Genomic DNA, 21,575 nt, shown 5'->3' with positions numbered 1-21,575 from the left:
ATCGACAACACGTTCTTATGTTCCTAACTTAAAAAAATGGAAGCTTCCAGATGATGTCCAAAATCAACAGGACTGGGGATCACCAGGACCCCTACTCTTTTCAAGAAACACCCTGGGATTCTTAATGACCACAGAGAGTCAGGACCTCAGTTTTACGTCTCATCCGAAGGACGGCACCTTTTTACAGTATAGTGTCCACGTCACTATACTGGGGCATTAGGGCCCACACAGACCGCAGGGTGAGCGCCCCCTGCTGGCCCCACTAACACCTCTTCCAGCAGCAGCCTTAGTTTTTCCCAGGAGATCTCCCATCCAGGGACTGACCAGGCTCACACCTGTGAGCTTCAGCGGGCTGCCAGCTGTGATCTGCAGGGTGAGATAAGTGCTGGCATATAAATAAGGAGAACTCCCAGCTTGGGCTAAGAATACAGTGCTGCCGACGTTGTCCAGGCGGTGGAGCGCTGGGGAGAGGGTTCGAGACTGGGAGGATGTGTGTCCGACTCCGCTCCCGGAGGGCGGAGGGCTGCTGCTGGTGAAGAGCAGGAACCTGCAGGGGGGTTCTCTGGTGTGCTAACGTGAGGGAGACGTGGGGCTGAAAGCACGAATGGATGTCTGTGTGGGGACAAGCAGTCCGTCCACAGGACAGAGGAGAGAAACCCACTGGGAGGAGCAGGAAGGAGTGTGTCTCCTGGGTCTCCATGTGTAGGTACACCTCTACTATCCACAAGCCATGCTGGCCCATCCCAGCATGTATAAGGTCTAACACTGTGGCTACTGCTGAGCTGCCACAGCTGAGCCCATGAGCGTTCACCAGGTCTTGCTTTCCGGCCCTGGACCGGAACAGCGTGAAGGTCTGAACGTCACGACTGAACACGCAGACTGCTGCTGGGAAGCCTTCCACTCGGGAAAGCAACTTGGTGACCTTGGGTGCGATTTAGACACTCTACTGATTCATCCGCTGGTGAGTTTGTTCTGCCGTTGAAGGGGAAAAAAAACACCACATGACTCCTGAAAATATTTTCTGTGGGAAAGCATCATGCAGCCAAAGGCGCAGAGGTCCGCATGGAGAAACCCTTACAGAAGAACTTTCTTTTTCAGGATTGATTATGCACAGCAGTCAAAATGAGAAACCAAGCCACAGGGAATCATGTGGATCTCTTGTGATGCGATACGGGACGCAAGCGATTAAGAAAAGAACTGGGAAATCCGCTGACACTGCCTGACCCTCTGTAGCAGGAGAACGGTTTTGTTCAGAATAAGATCTCTGGGCGGCTCTGTAGCTTTGTGTGGCTCTTAGTGTCGTGGGTGTGAGTTGAGTTTCACAGGTTGACCTTTCCCACTCGCTGGGAGTTGGACTCTTCTGCTCTGACCTGTTTGAGTCTGTACACGCGTAGTCAAAAGTGGAGAATTCAAATAAAGGGATGTTATGTTGAAATTGTACAATGCATTAGTGAAGTCTCATTTTTGGATATCGTTTACAATTTTGGCCCCCACATTACTGGAGAATTATCGCTGCTCTGTAAAGCCTCTGTCAGACTACAGGACACGACTTCTAGTCAGAGAGCAAGTCTTGAACGACTGCCGTTGCTGAATCTCGCTGCCTTTTCTGCCTAGAGGGTGTCCAATTCTACGACTAGGATTCGCAGGGGGTGACTAATTGCACGACTCCCTCACGACGTTTCATCACGGTCCCAAATCTCGTGTTGCGCCGTGAAAGTACCGCGAGGTCGCCTCATTCTGGCAGCCAATCAACGTGGAGCTCGCCGGAACAGGAGGAGGAGCACCGCACGACGGTAAACAAACAAACGACAAACACGACTGGGATTTTCGGTCATAGCCTTCATTTACATAATCGTAAGAAAATCCCAGCGGGTTGTAGAGTCGCAGCGCACGCCCGTTACCATCAGTTGTGTAGTGTGACTCGGTCATAGCGCTCTTAACAGCTCCTATGACTCTCCGCGACTCGCTACGATGATATCAGACCGACTCGATCTCCTCGTAGCGAGTCTCCAGTCGCAGGGGTGGGCTCTTGTGTCTGTGAGCGCTCAGCCGGAAGTACAGTGCAGCTGCAGGGAGAGGAGGAAAGCCAGTGTTTTGGACTGCGGGAATGGAGGACAGGCTTGTCCAGCTCTGGAGCCTGCACAGATGTCCGTTCGATGTTTCGTGTTTGTTGTTTGTTTGTTTACTGTCGTGCGGTGCTCCTCCTCCTGTTCCGGCGAGCTCCACGTTGATTGGCTGCCAGAATGAGGCGACCTCGCGGTACTTTCACGGCACAGCACGAGATTTGGAACCGTGATGAAAAGTCGTGAGGGAGTCGTGTAATTAGTCACCCCCTGCGGATCCTAGTCGTAGAATTGGACACCCTCTAGGACAGAAAAGGCAGCGCGATTCAGCAACTGCAGTCGTTCAATTTGACTTGCTCTCCAACTAGAAGTCGTGTCCTGTAGTCTGACAGAGGCTTAAGCTGTTTGTTCTGGGCTTCACCAGGACCTTGAGGGGCTGCCAAAGGCTATTACACCAGCCTGGTTCACTCCACCCAGAAATGAAGAGGCACTCCACTAATTGAGCTAACGAGCTGATAAAATCACAGAGCCTGAAGAAAGTTTCTCTTACTCAGGAGGATTCCTTTGAAATCCCTCATTAACTCCTTGATTTGGACAGTCCTCTGAGCACAGTCAGCCTTTAGATGTCACAGGGTGGGGAAGCCAATTGGATAAGCAGCAGCATGGGAACGTTGATGCGGCTATGTTTGATACACAGTAAGTCTCCAGAACACATTTACAATTCTGTGACAGTGACACAGCATCTCGGCTTGAAGTAAACTCACTTTTCGTGGGTTTCATTGTGTTTCTGATCCTGAATTGTACTGCGATTTAAATAGCCGTTCAGAAGTTCCATGGAGGTGAAGGTTTTGACTTTGAGGAGATCTTTAATACCACTGTACCACAGGGTCTGGCTCAGCTGACGAGTCTTTGCGTTGTGCTAGCTGGATGGTTAATGAACCACTAAAGGTGAGATGGATGTTAATGTTTATAATTGACTTCGAATTCATTACCTTTGAGGTGAAGTAGTATACTGAACATAGTTTCAAGAACACTGCTTGATTTGGGCACAGAATGACAAAGGTGTACCCATCCCTGTAGTTTCAGGGTTGCTTGATAATGTTTACTACCCGTGTGCCTGACTGGTGCGCAGTATTTCAAGGTACCGCAGGTCGTATATGGAACCTGCACTCTGCTGTGGGAGATGAAGCATCAGAAGAAGACTGTGCCCAGCGCGTGTCGTGTCGTGCCCTGGCTGGGGAGGGGGGGGGCGTGACTTTCTGCTTTTGTGTGCGAGTGTGATGAGGTCATTTGTAAGTGCGAGGAATGAAGTCATGCACAATTGTTTGTTTAGTTGAAGGGAAACAAGCCCCCTTTGTTCTCATTATTGTTGCAGCAGGCCCGGGGGAGGGGTTACAGCTGACTGGGCGCTGTTGTTTACTGACCGGGCCGGGTCGCGGCACTGACTGCGGCTGCCTTCTTAAGGAGGAGACCCTTCGACCCATCGGGCCCGTTTTGTACTTCACAGTGAATTGATCCAGCGATCTCATCCACTCTTTCTTGAAGGAAACCAACCGTATCGCCTTCGCCACCTTGTCCGGGTGGCTTGTTCCACGCTCCCACACCGCTTTGTGTAAAGAAGGGCCTCCTGCTCCTGGTTTCAGAAGCACTTCCATGTGGTTCCCGCTTGTGCCTCCAGCGCCCACTGTCCTGTCGTGGCCCCCGTGTGGAGCCGACATGGGCGATCGATCTCCGAGCACGGGCTCGGGGCCACTGCAGATCTGTAAAGGTGAGCGGGACACGACTGCTCTCCCACTCCCCCGTTTGCCGCCTGTGGTGATGGCTCAGCTGTGCACACGGTCTCCTGCAGAAATGCACGCTGGCCCCTGAGACCACACACAAGATTACAGACCCTCCTGTGCACAAGCACAAACACAAGCACTTCACAGGAGCTGTGTGTAGGCTGTGCTTGTGCGATTCAGCTGAATCTCCACATACAGTGTTGTGCTATTTTTCTTATGGTCGTAAAGTCACGAGGAAGAATGTATATAGCCTGTATCAACAGAGTATAGTCATAACGTGTCTTATTTTTACAAAAATTACCGTTTGTTCAAAAAAGAGGATTGGTCTTACTACAGATTTCACTAGATTTCTCGCGTAGGAACATAAGACGTTCCATGTTCCCGCAACTCTTTGTGCAAAAGAAGTGCCCCCTGTTCTCATTTCAGGATTTTTACAATTTTTCAGGTTTTAAGGTCCTGCTCAGACTGTTTCAACGGTCTGTAAATTTCAGCTTGTTGGGACGGCTAGAATTTCAAAACAATTTGAATCATTGTACCGTATCAATGATTTATTAGCCTTGCCAGATTATTATTGATCATTTCTACTCTAAACAATACTCTTCTGCTGTATTTTTCAGTTCTTACATCTACAACATGAAAAGTATTTAAGTTCTAAGCTAGAATGATAAAATCTCATTATTATCATATCATGTTAATTCAGATTTCAGTTGTTTCTTATTATTATTATTTACTGGATATTGCATATAAACAACTAAAATTGCATATATTGTACATGGACAAGCAAAATAGTCAATTTAGTTTTTTTAATCTTAGAATATACAGCACATATATGTGAATATGAAATATGAATATGAGATTTATAAGCAAATTCACTGACCTTCCTTTAAAGGGTGTCCTATTTTACCTCCAAAATGAGATTAGGTAAGATAAAAGACACATTGTAGAAGTGTTAAGGGCATGGTTTCATTTTTTAATTGAATAAGTCAATCAAAAACAGACAAGTCCTCATTTCCAAAACAACCTGGAGAGTCAGGATTGCAAAACGTGGATTAAAAATATCCCTTAGCTAAGCAATATTCTCATCGGGTGCAGTTCAGATGCTTAGTTGTAACTCGGATAAGAGCTTTTATTACTTTGGCCGAGACATCCTGTTCAGGCCCAAGGGGATTTACTTGCTTTTGTTATGTGAGCCCTGGGTTATCTGGCTGCACCTTATCATGTGTTTGAAGCTGCTCTCCAGGATAGCCCTGGACCTGCTGAGTCAGGAAGCAGTCTGGATTCTGTGCTCACTGGAGTAGTGTCCTGCCCCTCCACAGCGGAATGACAATGGAGTTCTTTTGTCTCCAAACCCAGGATCTTCAGGAATGCAGTCATGCGGTCATGGACCGCTGAGTACACTTCATTAAGGTCTGTCACTCTGAATGTTCCAATAAACAGCCTTTTTTGCACAAAGGGTTGTGGGAGTATGGAACAAGGTACCCAGTCACATTGTCCAATCTCATACTCTGGTTTCTGTCAAGAAACGGATAACATTACATCACTTTATTAGCCCTATACAATTTCTTGCATTAGGAATTCATCTTTTCGCATGCCCCAGCGTGCTCTCCATGAAACACTCAGACAGGGAGGGAAGCCTGGGGTCAGAGCACAGAGTCAGCCATTGTACAGCGCCCCTGGGGCAGTTGGGGTTAAGGGCCATGCTCAGGGGCCCAACGGAGTAGGTTTCCTCTGCCGGCTGCGAGATTTGAACAGGCAACCTTCAAGCTACAGGTGCAGATCCTTAGCCACAGAGCCACCACTCCATTTAATAAGCTGCTACCTACCAAACGGCCTCCTCTTGTCCGTTTTGTTTGTTTTGGTGAAAAGCATCAGCAGAATAACCTCTGTGATGGAGGGGAGAAGGAAACGGTTTGGCAGTGGTCATGGAGTGGGAAAGGCCTGATTTTTTTTTATCCTTCGGTACCAGAGTGATCCAGGAAAGGTTTATTGAACTGTGTCTCAGCTGAGTCCAGAGACACCCTTCAAGGTCATCCTGCTTGGCACCTTGGCGGTCTCTGGTTCGGTGACACAAGGGAGGCGTTTCAATGTCTTTCTGATGGTTCTCCGCGGTGGAGTGGACAGCGTGTAGACTACTGTTGAATGGTCCTGTGTGAGTGTCTTTGTAAGAGCCTGGGCTCTGTGTGCTAGAATTAATTTCATTTCAGGTGGGGGAAAAAATAAGTTAATTTGCTACAAGCTGGTCAAAGCCTTGAACTAACAGAAGGCTGTGGCTCTTAAGCATTGTTGACTTTTTAATGAGCCCCTTATCGGAGTTAGGAGAGCAGCCTGTGGAGGTGGATTAGTGTGTCTGGGAAGAATGTGGGTTTCAGTTAATACATAACTTTGCCGGTTAATCATAAGCAGAGCCTTCCGAGTACAATGCCTTCTTCAGCATGGGGAAAGGTGCTCCGTTTGAAATTGGCTTTCAGTCAGCCCGAGTGAGGCATCTGGGATGATGTCTTGGCCGCTGAAGTGACCTGCAGGATGTCAGGGATTTAAAGAATTTGCAGAAAGCTGTGGTGATGAATATTCAACCCCCTCCTGCACTGCAGGAGGTGCAAGAGTGAGGCGATCATTGTTTATTTCCAGCCGTGACCTTGGTTTATGTGGCAATCTGATAGCTCGTCTGAAGACGGGGAGAGGGTGATGACGGATTTGTAGAAGGACTGCCACAGGCCCCGAAGAAAAGGTCAATTTGGGGTTTTTACGGTGATGAGAAAGGGCGCCGGGTTTCACTCTCTGAGCAGCTGTGCGTTGGGTTTCAGGCAGCACGTGCTCGGACACTGTCAGGTTTGAAAGGAAAGCATAAATCGGGTGAAGACCTGACTGCGTGGAAGGAGCCTTCGATCCACGAACGGGGGCTGGCGGCAGTGACCGTGCCCTGCCAGAGCCAGCCAGCCTGTCCCAGTGTCCTCTGCCTCGGGGCTTGTGCGACAACGCCGGGCTTGTTCCGGGAGGTATCCGCAGGTGGGCAGGCGCTGGTAACGTGAGCCCGTGAGGGGGCGTGCTGGGCTGGGACGAGTGCAAGGCGTGTCCCTTTGTCTTGCCAGGAGAAGGCTCTGGGTGTGCTGTGAGGTGGAAGGCGGCGAGAAGTGTGCAGAGGTTTGGCTGAGCACTGCTGGTGAAGGGGTGTTCTGCGTCTTCAGCTTGTCTCGTATGGGTTCATGAATCCTACTCCGTTGGGCCCCTGAGCAAGGCCCTTGACCCCAGCTGCCCCAGGGGTGCTGTATAAATGGCTGACCCTGTGCTCTGACCCCCAGCTTCTCTCCCTGTCTGTGTGTCTCATGGAGAGCAAGCTGGGGTATGTGAAAAGACGAATTCCTAATACAAGAAATTATATATGGCCAATATAAGAGATAAGATCAGTTTCTTATAAACAGCTGGGATCAATGATACCTATCAAACAGGCTAGAATTGTCTCCCCTCTAACCTTTTTAAAGTTTTTACCTGGAAATGAAGTGGAAGTATGATTACTGTGCAAGTACTGTTTTCCAGAGAGATCAGGGCAAATTGTTTGGGAGTGGGGTGAGCAAATCTGCAAGGTATCCATTTCAGAGGCTGTTTGTCCTCAGAAGCTCAATTGTGTTTGAAACCATGTAGTAATGTTACAATCTTTTTGGCCTTGTGGGAAGACTGGCGTGCTGTACCTACTGCGCTGGTCTCGTGTTCTTTCCTTCTGATCTCTGGAACAATGAGGTCATTGTGTCAGCGGTGCAGAGATCCACACCCACAGACCACATGACTTCATTGCAGAAGAAACATGTAGCCCTGGAGGTTCTTGTGCTTTGCCCGCTCTGTTTCATACCAATGTTTTATCTCCCACAATGTGCAGCTATGAACAAAAAGATGTCATTTCAATACAAAAATAGCAAAGAGAACCTGTTACTTGATGAGTGACTCCTGCCTGAGGCTGGCGCCCAGACTGCTGCTGTCAGGCGATTTGGAAAGATTCCTCCCTGCGAGGTTGTCACCGATCCGGTCGAGCACAGTCTCCCATCGCTGTGATCCCAGAGGAGGGGGAGCTTACAGGCTGTGGTCTCAGCTGGGAGAGCTGAATGTCAGGAAAACAATGATGTCGTCATCTCCCGTGGAATTCTCACTAGGATCGTCCCCGGCTGCGGTTGGCTGGCGATGACACACTGTGGGCATTGCCACCTGTGTGTGTGTGTGGATTCCACTCTCTCACACACACACTGTCCCTCTCCCTCCATTCCAGAGGCAGTGTCTGCTGGCTCACCCTCTTACTCCTTCTCCCTGTCCCTCTGTCTCTCGGCTGTCGCTCCTGCGTCATCACAGCTGTCCCTGGTGTCTCAGGCAGGGTGCTCTGCTGGCCTTTCAGCTGTGACCCTGTTGGCCAGATTTTCTCTTAGGAGGGCCAGGTGCTCCCTGCTGGATAAGAGAATAATAATAACAATCATCTTGTGTGTTAGTGTTTAAGGTATCAGACACTCCAAATGCATGGCCTGATATTAGTGTATCAAGTACACTAACTGGTATCAAGCACAGTATTTTACTCTTTTCCTTCGTGGCTGCGTTGAGTACTCTTTGGCTTTGACAGTGCTGAGGGCAGGCACAGCTCTTCCTGGATCCACAGTGCCTGGGTGGTACTGGATGTGGAGATCAGAAGCTGAGGGTGTTGAAGGACTCATGAAATCAGAGGGCGATGCTTTTTCACAGCAAATCCAGGCTGTTAGTGCAGATCTCCATTTTTTGGATATTCTCAGTTTTAAGAATTGAATCTGTGTTTCAACCTGAACAGTAGATGACAATCCAGCACCTAAAGCTAATTTAGTCCAACGGCTGTGCGCTGCAAGAGCCGAGAGTGCTTGGACGGACCCCCCAGTCCCACCGACGCCGTATTGTCCTTTGTGGAACAGGGGACAGGCGAACCCTGTCCAGGATCATGGCACAGGGACAGGACGGGGGCCTCAGGATTCTTCTCCATGTTTTGGGTGATGTGCGGTTGTCTTTAAAGGGAATAAATGAAAAGATCCGCGCTTCTCTTTCGTAAGCGGCTGCAGACCACGGGGGTGCACGTGGCCGCGTAGGAGTGCCTCTGTAGAGAAACCAGTAACCGTCAAGGAGCCCCGAATTGCAGCACGTCTTCACACGGGCGCCTCGCAGGTCACACAGGCCTGGCGGCTGACCGCTCCTCCTCTGCCCAGGCCTCCCTCCCAGAATAGGCTTGTCAATCTCTCTAATTGAGAGCTTTTCTATCAGTTGTTTGTTTGCCCCCCTAGAGCAGTGCCCTTCACTCCCTGGTGACCAGGTCTTACAGGTAACTTAGCTCCTCAGGGAGAGGCTTTGAGTCGGAGACGATGTACGACTGTCAGTGCGCGAGGTGGCTGTTTTGTGAATTTATGGGAATTCCTCTGGACTTCTGCGCTGCGAGACGGAGCTTCTGTGTAAGAGCTGTCTGCCCCTTTCACCCTCTGTGCGTCTCTCCCCTGTAAGGATGCATAACGATGCAGCTGAAATGCACTGTGGTCTTGTACTGAGAGATGATTGTAGTGAGCAATTAATGAACATGACAACCCCCTAAGGGCTCTTATTTTTCACCCACATCTCCCCATGTGGTCCGTCTGGGCGAGAGTGGAGGACATCCACAGATTAGACACTTGGTGACCCTGGGTCTGGGTCCTGTCTCTGTCACCCCTTTCCCTCGGAACCAACAACGCTGCCTCTCCTCTGTGAGTCAGCCTTGGAATGCGCAACATCCGGAGAGCGCCTTTCATCTGGTGCGACCTCATCAGTGGGATGGAGCATGGCGCCCTCTGCTGGTGGGAACTGGTCATTACACCAGGGTTCGCTCCTCGAGAGATTTTCGCAGGTTGATTACTAGCACAAAATTAATTAATCGGTTAATTTTTTCACCCCCATCTTTTAAGAAGTGGATAAAGATAATCCTGGTTACATTCTATAAATAGCCTTTGCCACCTAGGTTCCTTGTATCTTTTTCCTTGTGAAAATGTTATTAGATGTAAAGCTATTGTCCAAAGTGACCTACAATTTGTACCAGTCTATACAGTTGGGCGCTTTACTGAAAGTCTGAGTGAAAGTATTCAAGCTTACAGCAGCAGTGTCTCCACCTGACATTTGAACCTTGGATGAGAACCAATAAACTAGACTAGCGAAGAAAAAACACCAGCATCTGTGTAAGACCCCCATATTGTCATCTATAAAGACAGCCTTACTGCCATCTCAGAAATATGTTTCCGAGAAATCAGACAAAGTATTATTTTATGGTAGTTCAGGTGGGTAGCTGCATCAGCATGCGTAGGCTGCAAAGGAACAAGTAATAGGTTTATTCCATGCTGAAAAAAAGAAGAAAGAGAACACAACGTTTCGGCCATGGAGCCTTCTTCAGGTGTCAGACACCTCCAGTTTTCTAAAGGAAGGTACCTAGAAATGGTGACTGAGAAACATCCATGTTTTCACCACTAATACTTCCCTATTTCTGTCAAATTGTATTGAAGGTGTTATTAAGTGAACGTGTGATGGCTTTTAAACGTTTTTCTGCTCTTGCAGGAGTCAATAATGCTATAGAATGAGGTGAACAAGATGTACCATTTGCAAAACAGGACTTTGTGTTGAACAGTCTGCACATTTCCAGTTCTATTTGTTGGCCCCAATGAATTGAAAACCTGTTTGTAAATAAAGCAGCATTTTTGACACATTTTGCAGATGATAAATCAGGAGCCTTCTTCCCTGGTTCTGGAGACCCCCCAGTCCAGTTAGTCTTATAGGTCACCCCTAAATCAGGGGTGATAGGGGTCACACCTGATTCTCCAGTTATGGACAGCCCGGGTCCAGCGTGTTTTACAGTTGACCTTTAGTCCGATCATTTTCTAAAGAGCTGAGCAGTCGAACTGGGATCAAGTCGACAGCTGTTGCTAATCTTTACATAACAGCTGGTGAAGGAGGTGATCTATAAGAAGCAGGTCTGTGCTCTCAGGGCTGGGGGTAGAGACCCTGGCTATAAATCACGTGACGGCTAATTGGTGTGTAAACCCTCTCCAATCCATCATGTATGAATTCTACCAATAAACCAAGGCTGAGGGTTTATAGCGCTACTAATTAAACAGTTTCAAAGGCGTTATGCTCTCACCTTGTCTCTGTGGTTCGTTGGATGTGCAAAAAGCGACATGCTGTGTTACACCCCAGTAGAAGCTAAATACACAGCAGCCTTCATTTGTCTGGGTCGATCAAAAGGAAACTGTGGCTGTAGCTGAAGCCACTCTGCTCTCAGGTGAGGGCTACCAATCCTGGAAGTTGTGATTGAGAGCAGTAATTGTTCAGAGGGAAGGAAGCTGTGAGTTATCCATGACAATGACCAGATGGCATCTCTGAATAGTGAAGTGGTTAGATGGGGAAAAATCATGAGCTGATCAATTCAGGCTGTGTCCAGCAGAGGGCGGTAAAGGCTCATCGCTTCTTAAGAGTTGGTGTTCTCGGGCCATTTGCTGGGGAGCCCAGTCTGAAGATTTTCACATCAGCACTTTTCTAGTTGTTTAAGATTCTTGCACTGTTGTTGGGGAAAAGGTCAAAACGTTAGATTTACCAAAATGAAGAGTGAAACATGAACCAGAGGATAGAAGTGGAAAATATGAGAGAGAGCATTAAAAACAGAACAGGGGGCATGTCTTTACCTAACAGATTGTGGTAGTATGGGGGGAAAAAAACTACCAGTTGTGTTGCTTAAAGCTGATAATATGGCTTATTCAAGAAACAGCTCAAAAAGATCCCTGGATCAGTTAGCTACCACCTAATGGGCTAGATGGACCAACTGGCTTCCTGTTCTTTGTCAATATAATGTTGATTTCAAATGACAAACGTTTTGTATGAGGTAATTCTAAGAGTGTTGTACTTAAGTAAACTAAAATCTACTTCAAGAGTCAAAAGCAATAAAAAAGGGTCTAAGCATGACATTTACTCAGTTGAGGGTTTAATTAAGTAGCAGTTCATCCGGAATGAAAGTCAGCAGACAGAGGTCAGAAGGACTAAGATGCTCTTGTCTAGAAGCAGCTTTGAGCTCCTGTGCTTTTCAGAAATGCCTTTGCATGCAGACAAATTCAGCTGCTGGCCTTGATTTCTAAACTTATAATATTTTGGGTCACTGGAGTTAAGCCCTCATAATCCTGACTGGACTGTATGAGAGACAAAGATGTGGTTTAAATAGCTTCCTGCTTCTACAGCCTTTCTGTCTTAGTGAACAGATTAATTTCCTGCCGAGTACAATCAGTCTCTTCTTCTCTGGGCGGCACCCTAGCACAGTGGTCATCACTGCCTGCAATACTGGGGCCCTGGGTTTCATCCTAGACCTTGTGTGCTTTCTGTGTGGAGTGCGTATGTTCTCCCTGTCTTTGTGTAGATTTCTTTGAGGTGCTCTGGTTTTCCCCCACAGCCCAGAGACAGTTTGTGTGTTTGCCCGCCCTGGGTGAGGTGAACTAGTGTCCGGTCCAGGGGGTTCCCTGATTTCTACCTGCTGCTTGCTGGGATAGGCTCTGGCTCCCCCTGACCCTGCATTGCATAGCGCAGTTGGAAAATGGATGGATGAGTTGAAGCTATCTTCTTATGTTTCTGTCTGTGCAAACCATGTTTCTGTGAGTACCGATGTGCCTCCATAGTGCCCCTATAATCCTGCCTCATTGTCCACATGGTGAAGATGTGCTCTGTGGTTCTTTCTTGTGCTCTCAGACTTCCTTCCCAAAGTGTCGCAATATTCCTAAAGAACTGGAGCAAAAGCAAAAGGAAGTAAAAGACCCGAGTCTGTCCATGAGGTGGCGGTTGATTCTCCGAGTGACCCGGTTTCTCGAGAGGCTTATATATGCAAAACCTTACGGTTTAACTGTGCTTGTTCACATGCATGGCTGTGTAGGATCCCCTTCTGAAAAAGGCTTGCCGGTTGTGCTCGTTCATGGCCAGTCATGTGGCTTGTCTTAACTGTGGCTTCACCTACTGGCCGCTTGTAAACAGCGACAACCTGCTTTTATGAGACTTCGCTGATTCAGAAACTTTGTCCTCACGCACCCTTGCGATGTTATTATTGAGCTTCTCAGCATGGCCTGGATCATGGATCATATAATGTTCAGTAACATTGTTAAAAGTTGATTATTTCTGTGTAACAGCATGTCCTGTCGGTGCTGTAAAAAATGAAGCTTCACCGAGGTACAGTTTCAGTGAGAATAATGTGGCAACTCAATCCCTGAGGCTACTTTGAAATTCAGAGGAAGGCATTAGAGAAGTGAGTGTGCAGCTTGTAACGCCCAGTGATCCAAAACACCCCCCGCTGTCGTGAGAACACGACTGGGGCGGCTATCTGTGCCACCTGCCCTGAAGGGCATTTATCTCAGCAGCTCTGGGATAATTCAACCCTGCTCTGTCCACAGCCAGGCGCTCTGTCATTGAGCTTCCTTCCTCCTTGCACTAACCTCAGCATCTCGCCTGAGTCGGCCGATCCCATGCTCAATACCGAATCATGGGGCAGAGCAGTGGCTCTGTGGCTCAGGATCTGCGCCTGTGGCTGGAAGGTTGCCGGTTCGTATCCAGCGACCGGCAGAGAAATCTTACTCTGTTGGGCCCCTGAGCAAGGCCCTTCACCCCAGCTGCTCCAGGGGCGCCGTATAAATGGCTGACCCTGCGCTCTGACCCCCAGCTTCTCTCTCGTGTCTGCGTGTCTCGTGGAGAGCCAGTTGGGATATGCGAAAAAAGACAAATTCCTGATGCAAGAAATTGTATACGGCCAATAAAGTGATCTTGATCTTAAATCTGATGGCCAGTCGGATCCTCATTCATCCCCTCGTTGCTGCTCATCCTTAACAACCAACTCCCCTGTTCTGTCCGCCCGCTCGGCGCACCCTCTTTTCTGCCAGTCAGCCCGGACCACCTCTCGCTCTTGCCCCCCAGCCTCTCGAAGTGACGCCACGTTCCCCAGGTCAGCACTGCGCTGTAACGCGGGTCTCCCAGGAGAGGTTTTGTTTCCCTTCCATTTTCATGGGAAGGCACGATGGTGACATCTGCAGTGCAGGGACGCTGGCGCTGCAGTGACGTGGCGTCACCGGGGCTGCAGTAGTTCAGGTGGGGAGCTGCGTCAGCAGGTGTAGATTGCAAAGGAACAGGTAATAGGTTTATTCCATGCTGAAAAGAGAAGAGAGAACACGCAACGTTTCGGCTCAGTGACCGACTTATTTTCATGTGATCTTCTCCATTCTCGTCCGGGTTTCGACTTCACACCTTTCTTCACCCCTCCCCACTTTGCACTTCCTGAGTGGCCTCTCTGCCCCTCCTGCTCCCTCCTCTCTCCCATCCTTTGTTCTTCTGTTCTATTTAATCTCTGCTGTCTGCCCTGTCTTCCTCACACCTGAAGAAGGCTTCCAAGCCCCTGTGTTCACCTGCCACACGGGACAGACATGAGAGATTGTCGGGCTGGCTCCACCTCACAGGCCGAATGTCCGACGCCTCTGATCTAAACAGACTTTTAATTCCACTTTTGCTTATGTACAGTCAAAATTAAGAGCCATGGACAGCTCTTTCATCCTTATTAGGGCTCATCGGCACAGCATGGCTAACTTTGACCAGGGAAACGGGTCTGGTGTAAATATGCATTGTTCACACGTTCCTATAACCCATTGTGACATCTTGCTCTCGAAAATGTGTTTTTTCTTGTTTTCTTCACCTTGCAAGGCGGTTCTTGTCAGTTCTTAATACAGTGTGTGAAGGAGATCTTTCACACACAACGCCTCACTGGCTGCTTCTCTCTGCCCGAGCCCTGCAGTTTGCCATAGCCTCATCCGCTCGCAATTTTTAGAATTAATAACAAATGTTAAGAGCTCTGTATATCTGTATGAGTTTGCGTTCGTGGCAGTAATTGCAGGAGCGTAGTCTGAAGTGTCGCTTGTGGAGTTCGACTCCATGGGCAGTCTGCTTCCTTTAGGCCCGCTGATGAAAGCCGTTTTGAAGCAGCTTGTGAACGAAGCAGCCTGCTGAGTGGACAAGGATAGGCTGTGCTCTTTACGACGCTTAAAACCAAAGACCACCTGGGACCCCTGAAACAAGACACTGCTTTTACCCTTGGAGACCAGAGGCAAGGTCGAGGTGGAAGTCCTTGTTCCGTCTTGTGGAATTGGAAAAACACGCAGGGGGTTGGGTTCGAAAGACGAAGGCTATCCATGATGAAGCCCTTGGGTTCAGGCATCTATAGGACTCGTTATCAAGGCAGCGCAGGGGATGAAGACCTGCGACGCTGGCAGTCCTGCGCTGCAGGTGAGCCGCTTTGAAGGGACGCCGTTCGGATGCGTCGGAATATTCCTGCGTCGGCGCATCAGCACGTGAAAGAGCACACCCGACAACATAGAGAAGAATCTGTCTGAGCTGGAGGCTGTGGAAAGCCGTTCAGGAGCAATCGTCTCCCCGTGTCTCAGTCTGAGCAGCAGGAAGAGCCGTACGCAGTCCAAGACAGCACTGGCACGCTCACAGGTCCGGCTGGCGTCGCAGATGGGCCGCAAGGAGGATCTGCAGTTGATTTGTGCCATTTCAACATGATTTTCTGACTCCGCGTTCTGCGTTCCGGCGCGTTTCCTGTCCCAGACGTTCTGGTCTCGCAGCTTTGCTCGTTTTCTCCTCACCTGCTTGCATGACACGGTGGAGCAGCTGGAGAGATTATCCGTGGGCGACGCGTGTAGAGTGAGCATCTCTGAGGTTTAATGTGCGAGTCCGTCTCGCATTTCAAATCGGGCTGCCTTCCAGCTGTTGTGCACGAGTCTCTGTGCTTTGAATGTTTAGCGCTGGGCTGTGTGGTTGCCTTCCGGCTTGCCTCTAAAACGTGTCTGTTCAGATCTGGCCACAGCAGAGCTCATGAAACTTTAAATGGAATAATCCTCGCAAGAGATTGTTTTACAGCGTGTTGATTAATCAATACAAGAAAAAAAGAGAGGAAGTGATTCACCTGGCCTGAGGGTGACACCATTTGTTACGTAAATCTTTTCGTTCATTCTGGATGGGAGACCTCCTGGGAAAAACTAAGGTTGCTGCTGGAAGAGGTGTTAGTGGGGCCAGCAGGGGGCGCTCACCCTGTGGTCTGTGTGGGTCCTAATGCCCCAGTATAGTGACGGGGACACTATACTGTAAACAGGTGCCGTCCTTCAGGATGAGACGTAAAACCGAGGTCCTGACTCTCTGTGGTCATTAAAAATCCCAGGGCGCTTCTCGAAAAGAGTAGGGGTGTAACCCCGGCGTCCTGGCCAAACTTCCCATTGGCCCTTACCAATCATGGCCTTCTAATAATCCCCATGTCTATGAATTGGCTACATTACTCTGCTCTCCTCCCCACTGAGAGCTGGTGTGTGGTGAGCGTTCTGGCGCACTATGGCTGCCGTCGCATCATCCAGGTGGGGCTGCACATTGGTGGTGGTGGAGGGGAGACCCCATTACCTGTTAAGCGCTTTGAGTGGAGTGTCCAGAAAAGCGCTATATAAGTGTGAGGAATTATTATTATTATTATTATTATTCTCAGTTCAAAGCGTTTAACCGAAATAGTGATGCAGTCCTAATTATGCAACTCTTTGTTAAATAATGACCATTGTTTGGTAACTAATGGCAGATATAATCACATGAAACTTTACAATTTGGTCATTTTTCATTGCTCTCTGGAAATAAAATCATTTAAGGTTCTGTTCTGCCAAGCTAAAGATGAGAACTGAATCTTTTTTTTTTTGTCTTGCACTACAAAACCAGTCAGCCTCAGGAACAGCTATGAAACTTGTGCCCAGAGGACACAAATACGGAGCTGTATGGAAATGCATTTTAAAGTGATACCAGGGGGCTCTTCTTTACACGGAGCATTGTGGGAGTTGGGAGCAGGCTGCCCAGCCATGGTGTCAAAGTTGATACCAATATTTGTTCCGCATTTGTCTTCTTAACCAATTTCCAAGCAAATAGGTGTCATGGCAATAAAGTATTGAACTATGCAGGTCGTCTGTCTCTCCTGTGTGTCTACTTGTGCTTATTTCACAACTATTTAACCTGCTCAATTTGGACAATTGACCGTATATTTTACTTTATATATATATATTCTTTCTCGTCCTACATGTCTGTTATTTGTGAATAGGTTCATGTTGTGTTAAATGTATTGTGTAATGTGTTATGTCTTTATCTGCCTGAGAATCAAATTTCCCATCTGGAAAAAAAGTAGATGCTTTCCTGCTTTTTTCCACCTCACAAAACACACGTGGAGAAACAAGACAGAAGGTTTCAAGTTAGTATTTTTCTTTCTAGTGATTTAAAGTTGTTCTCTTTTAATGTAGTACAGTATCCAGAATGTTATTGTGTACATTGAGTTTCAGGGGACTGTTGGAATTTTTGGAAGCGGTGAAGGCTTTTCCCGGTGTGCCATTCCGCCTTTTCTTAATCACCCTTCCTCTTAAAAAAAAGTTTCGCTGCGTGGAGAATGGATGACTGCGGAGGACTAGAGAAATAATTTTAAAGGGGGAAACTAGAGGTGGACCCCTGAGAGCTGACTTTGGAAACTCGTAACCTCGTCCGCCCCCCGTGTGAGAGAGTCTGTCCTCGTAGCCCGGCTTTCTCTGCGGGTCTTTTGTGTGTAACTGGCTTAGCGCGCGTGTGACCCGATAAGGCCGGTGTGTGTGTGTGTTAGAGGAAAACGTGTGTGAGCAGGGTGTTTCTGATGTGTGGAAGCCGGAGGAATGTTTTGAGGGGCCAGATTGAATTTAATGGCCCTGTGACGAGCCGCTGTGCGCTGTTTGGTTTGGAAGGAGCGCGGCTTCCTGTGAGCGTCTCTGGCGAGTTGGCGGCTCCTGCTGTGCTTTCGTGCTCGGTGCGAGAGAGACGGAGAGGCACAGCAGCTCGCCTCCCGTCCAGAAACTCACAACACCCACGTATTTCCCATTCTGGAGAACCAGGAGCGTGGAGTGAATAGAGGAAGGTGTGAATAAAAATCAATATTGAACTAAAACAAACTCGTCCCAGACTGCCTTCCCAGTGAAAGTGAAGGATTTACGGCTGACGCGGAAAATTGCAGGACACCCAGTGTTAAAACCTACGAGGTACATGCAGGGTGGAAGGAAGGAATGAGGCGTCCTGGCAGAAACTGGAGTTGGAGACAAACGGCTTTTGGACGGAGCCTGCCGGCGCTCCGGAGCCGCTCAGAGGAAGCGTGATAAATAATGTCTGGGGTGAAATGTGGGAGTCGCAGAAGGAGTAACGCCTAACTTCACCCAGCAGTGCTGTGCTCGCAGAGAAAACGACCAGAGCTGGATTTCATCCTGTCCTATCGCCGTGTTCTGGAATCAAGACCTAGCCGACCTGTCTTTTTCTTCCACCGGTTTTTCACAGGAGACCTTCACTGCAACAGAACTCGAGTGCCGCTGCTCACCCAGTAACGCAGTTAAATGTTATCTGACCGCGGTCGAATCGTTTTTGGAAATCGTAAATCCCGATTTTCGCAGACTCGCCGGCAAACCGTGAGAAACAGACCTTAATTCGTAACGGTATTCCTCGTACAATCGAAATCCAGCGCTACTCGCTTCGTCGGGGGGTGCCATTGCGATTCATTTAACTTCTGCCCGGTGTCTGTGCGCCCTGCCGCGTGGTAACGTGTCTGATGGATGAACCCCCGCACAAGCGCCGAGCGTTAACAATTCTCTAAATTATTCAGGCAGCCTTCAGGACTGATACTCATGCGAGCAGTCAGGGGTCGGGCAGCACATAAAACCGCGTCTCGACACCGACACAAGGGCCGACTCGTGACCCCCGCCAAGCGCGGGCACTGGGTCTGAGCGAAACAGATGCTCGGTGCGCGGCTCTCGCAAGGCGCTACTTCGGGTCCTAAGGAGGTTTTCCAAAATTTAAAACTACGGCAGGTAAAATATATGTACCCTTTAGTTGATTTCGTTTAATTTTGCCATCAAGCTAAACTGATTTGGCTTTGGGTTATGACATGAAGCTTTATAACGAGCTGGCTGCCCGCTGTCAGTGTTGTAAGGCACGTGAATTCATTCAGTATGTAATATTTTATAATGTTATACTACAGTATGAGTCAACGTCCAAGATTTTGGCTAGTTTTGCTGTCAGTCTCCCTTGGTATTAGAACAAGTAAATACTTTATCAGAGGAAAATAAGTAGACCTTTGTAAGAATTTAAAACCCTGGTTTTCCGATGCTTAAAATGAAAGGCTTCTCCAAAGAAAGAAGACACTAAAGGAAATAACAACTCAAATGCTTAATGCCCAGGCTTCTTAAATGGGATTTAATTTCTTTTAAGCCCTCTTTCAGCGGCACTCTGCGAGCCTTAGTCGTTAATTTGAGGCTAAACTGGTTCCAGCGTTAGTCGTGAGACGTGACCGCCTCTCAGTCCGGACAGATGAGCTCTTTGTTTTGGGGAGGGTGCATGTTAGATCTGGCAGCTGGAGTTCAAGAACTTTTTTTTTTTTAGTGCAGCTCGTTCGGTACAAAACATATCCTCGTTTTTAAGAAACAGCTTCCAACAGATATACATATGATCTTCATGCGTAGTGTGTCTTGTAGCATCCAGCCTGGGTTTTCAAGTGTACGCCGTTCAGAACTGCGGCCATCTGAACTGTTGTGATCCTGGATGCGCTTATTTTAAGCCTAACACCTACCTTCCATTTATTTTATAATTGCAGGGTCGGGTTACAGTACCGCGACTGTGTTTCTTTCGCGTCGCCCTGAGCTGATCAGACCGGGATAATTCGCCGTCTGACTGCGTTTGGAAGGTTTAACTCGGTTTTTATTCTCGGTCTCTGTTTTCAAACATTACGCCTCCCCCAGGGACGGTAATGCCCCTGCGGACTGGTGTATATTTAAAAAGCGTGTGACCTGTACGCCGCTCTTATTTTTTTTTACTTATTTATGAAGACCCTCACTCCCCATCGCGACGCGCACGAAACTGGCCCGGTTCAGCGGGGCTGCTGTGCGCTCCAGCGGAGGCGATGCCCTATTGTGGCGAGGTCCTGACAAGGCGGGACAGACGGCAGTCACATCGGGACCACCTGATACAAAGACCAGTAATAAATTAAAAAAGACCTTTCATTCCCCTCAATGACTGGGGAGGGAGAGGAGTGTGGGCGCGCCTGCTGAGTAGCTCATTGTTCTCGGGGAAATAAAAAAAAAAGAGGCAGGACTGTGGTTTGGAATCGTCGTTATTGATATTTGCAAGAGCAAGCACTTTATGGACGTTCACCAGCGAGGAAAGTTTCGGCTCATCTCTCCAGTGGGTCTCTGTCGTGCGGGGTGAAGTTCATTTACGCACCGAGAAGTCCGCTCCCTTCGGGTGAAGGGGTTCAAATTGGAGCGAAGTTCAGTCCAGGCTTGAGGTGTCGCTTTGTTTATCACACGCCAAATATCGGATTTGTTTTATTACCAATTGTGTGTTTCTTTGTTTGTTTAAACGACGCCCATGTTGGATTTCGAGGGCGACCTGCGCGGACGGAACCGAGCCGGGCCCATTACGATGGCACTTTATTGTGGAGTCGGCCACAGAGTCACGCCGATGACCTTTAATACCAAAAGTTGCAGTAAACTAAACATTTAAAAAAAAACCATATACTCACACACAAGTTTCCACTGGGTGGAGAGAAAAAAAAAACGACTTGCGTTTTTTTACGGAAAGTAGCGAGGCCGTGGAGTTGCGTCTTCGAGTGACCCGTGGATTTTCCCCTCGAGGAATGCACGCGGAGAGATTAACGGAAATGGAGGAGAAACTGCGAATCCTCGAGGATCTGAACATGATCTACATCCGACAGATCGCCCTGAGCTTGCAGGTAACACGTCGCGTTAAACATCACCTCTTTCCCACCTTAATGAGTCAGTTCGCTGGATAGGGTGGGGCGTTCAATTATGAGAAATTAGCGCATTGTGGGAAATGGACTTTCAAGAATTTGGAAAAAGATAAGAAAATGAAACCCAGTAGGCAGTGTAGGAATTCTGGGTCAGAATGCCGTTCCTGTGGTGGGGATTGTGTTGGGGGCACTATTGATTCAAAGAACCAGCTCTCTTGCCTACAGCCCATTTCTCCACGGTATCCGAGTTACTTTTGAGCTGCTGATGCAGTTCGCTGTCGTCTTGGTAAAACGGAGCCACAGCAGAGAGCCCGGTGATGCACTTCAAGGTGTCGGTTTTAAATCCGTTGACTTCCCTCCTCACGCTCCTCGAGGCTTTGAGCCAGCGAGTACGCTTGGAGGAGACGATGATAGCGTGTGTCCGACGGACAGAGAACTTCATTACGAAGAGCTTTCCCTCAGATTTACAGGAAACTAAGGTGTGTTAGTCGGGGCAGAGAAATGTGTAGGCCTTGTTTCGGGAAGAAGTGAAGAGTTTTCCTGGGATTGGTCCCACTTGGAGTCCCTGCTGCTTTAGTGTACTTAGTGATTTAACAGCTGCACCCAGACAAGATGGAAGGGAATGGTAACGCATTGAGGAGAAGTTCAGAGCAGCCACATCTCGGCAAGGAGGATTAGGCAGAGTAACAAAAAAAGAACTGGTTAGCGTAAAGGCAGGCACAGTTTGGATTTCAAAGGATTTAAAAAAATGTTGTTGTTTTTCTTCTTCCAACCTCTCCTGGTGCTCTGCTCCACAGCTGAAGGGCGCAGTGGTCGTTTCCTGCAGAATGATACCGGGCACATGAGGCTCGTGCTCCCCACTCCTGCTGTCTGTTTCCC

General features: G+C 48.5%; 1 protein-coding gene across 12 annotated transcripts in view; it reads left to right on the top strand.

Annotated features, from left to right (window-relative positions):
• rtkna (rhotekin a) overlaps positions 1-21,575 on the top strand; it is a 107,227-nt gene that overhangs the window by 13,728 nt on the left and 71,924 nt on the right. Inside the window, exon 2 of one of the 12 annotated variants that reach the window (XM_069187484.1) lies at positions 20,581-20,678. The exons of 10 other annotated variants lie outside the window; for them this stretch is intronic. In XM_069187484.1, the coding sequence (XP_069043585.1) occupies positions 20,583-20,678 (96 nt within the window). In that variant the 5' untranslated portion in view covers positions 20,581-20,582. Of the gene's footprint in view, positions 1-17,010; positions 20,679-21,575 lie in introns of those variants that run through there. One more of the 12 variants, XM_069187485.1, reaches the window with a different exon arrangement.

Source organism: Lepisosteus oculatus, chromosome 3 (genome assembly GCF_040954835.1).
Source record: "Lepisosteus oculatus isolate fLepOcu1 chromosome 3, fLepOcu1.hap2, whole genome shotgun sequence".
NCBI classification, from domain to species: Eukaryota; Metazoa; Chordata; class Actinopteri; order Semionotiformes; family Lepisosteidae; genus Lepisosteus; species Lepisosteus oculatus.
This window is presented reverse-complemented; position numbering and strand designations above follow the sequence as displayed.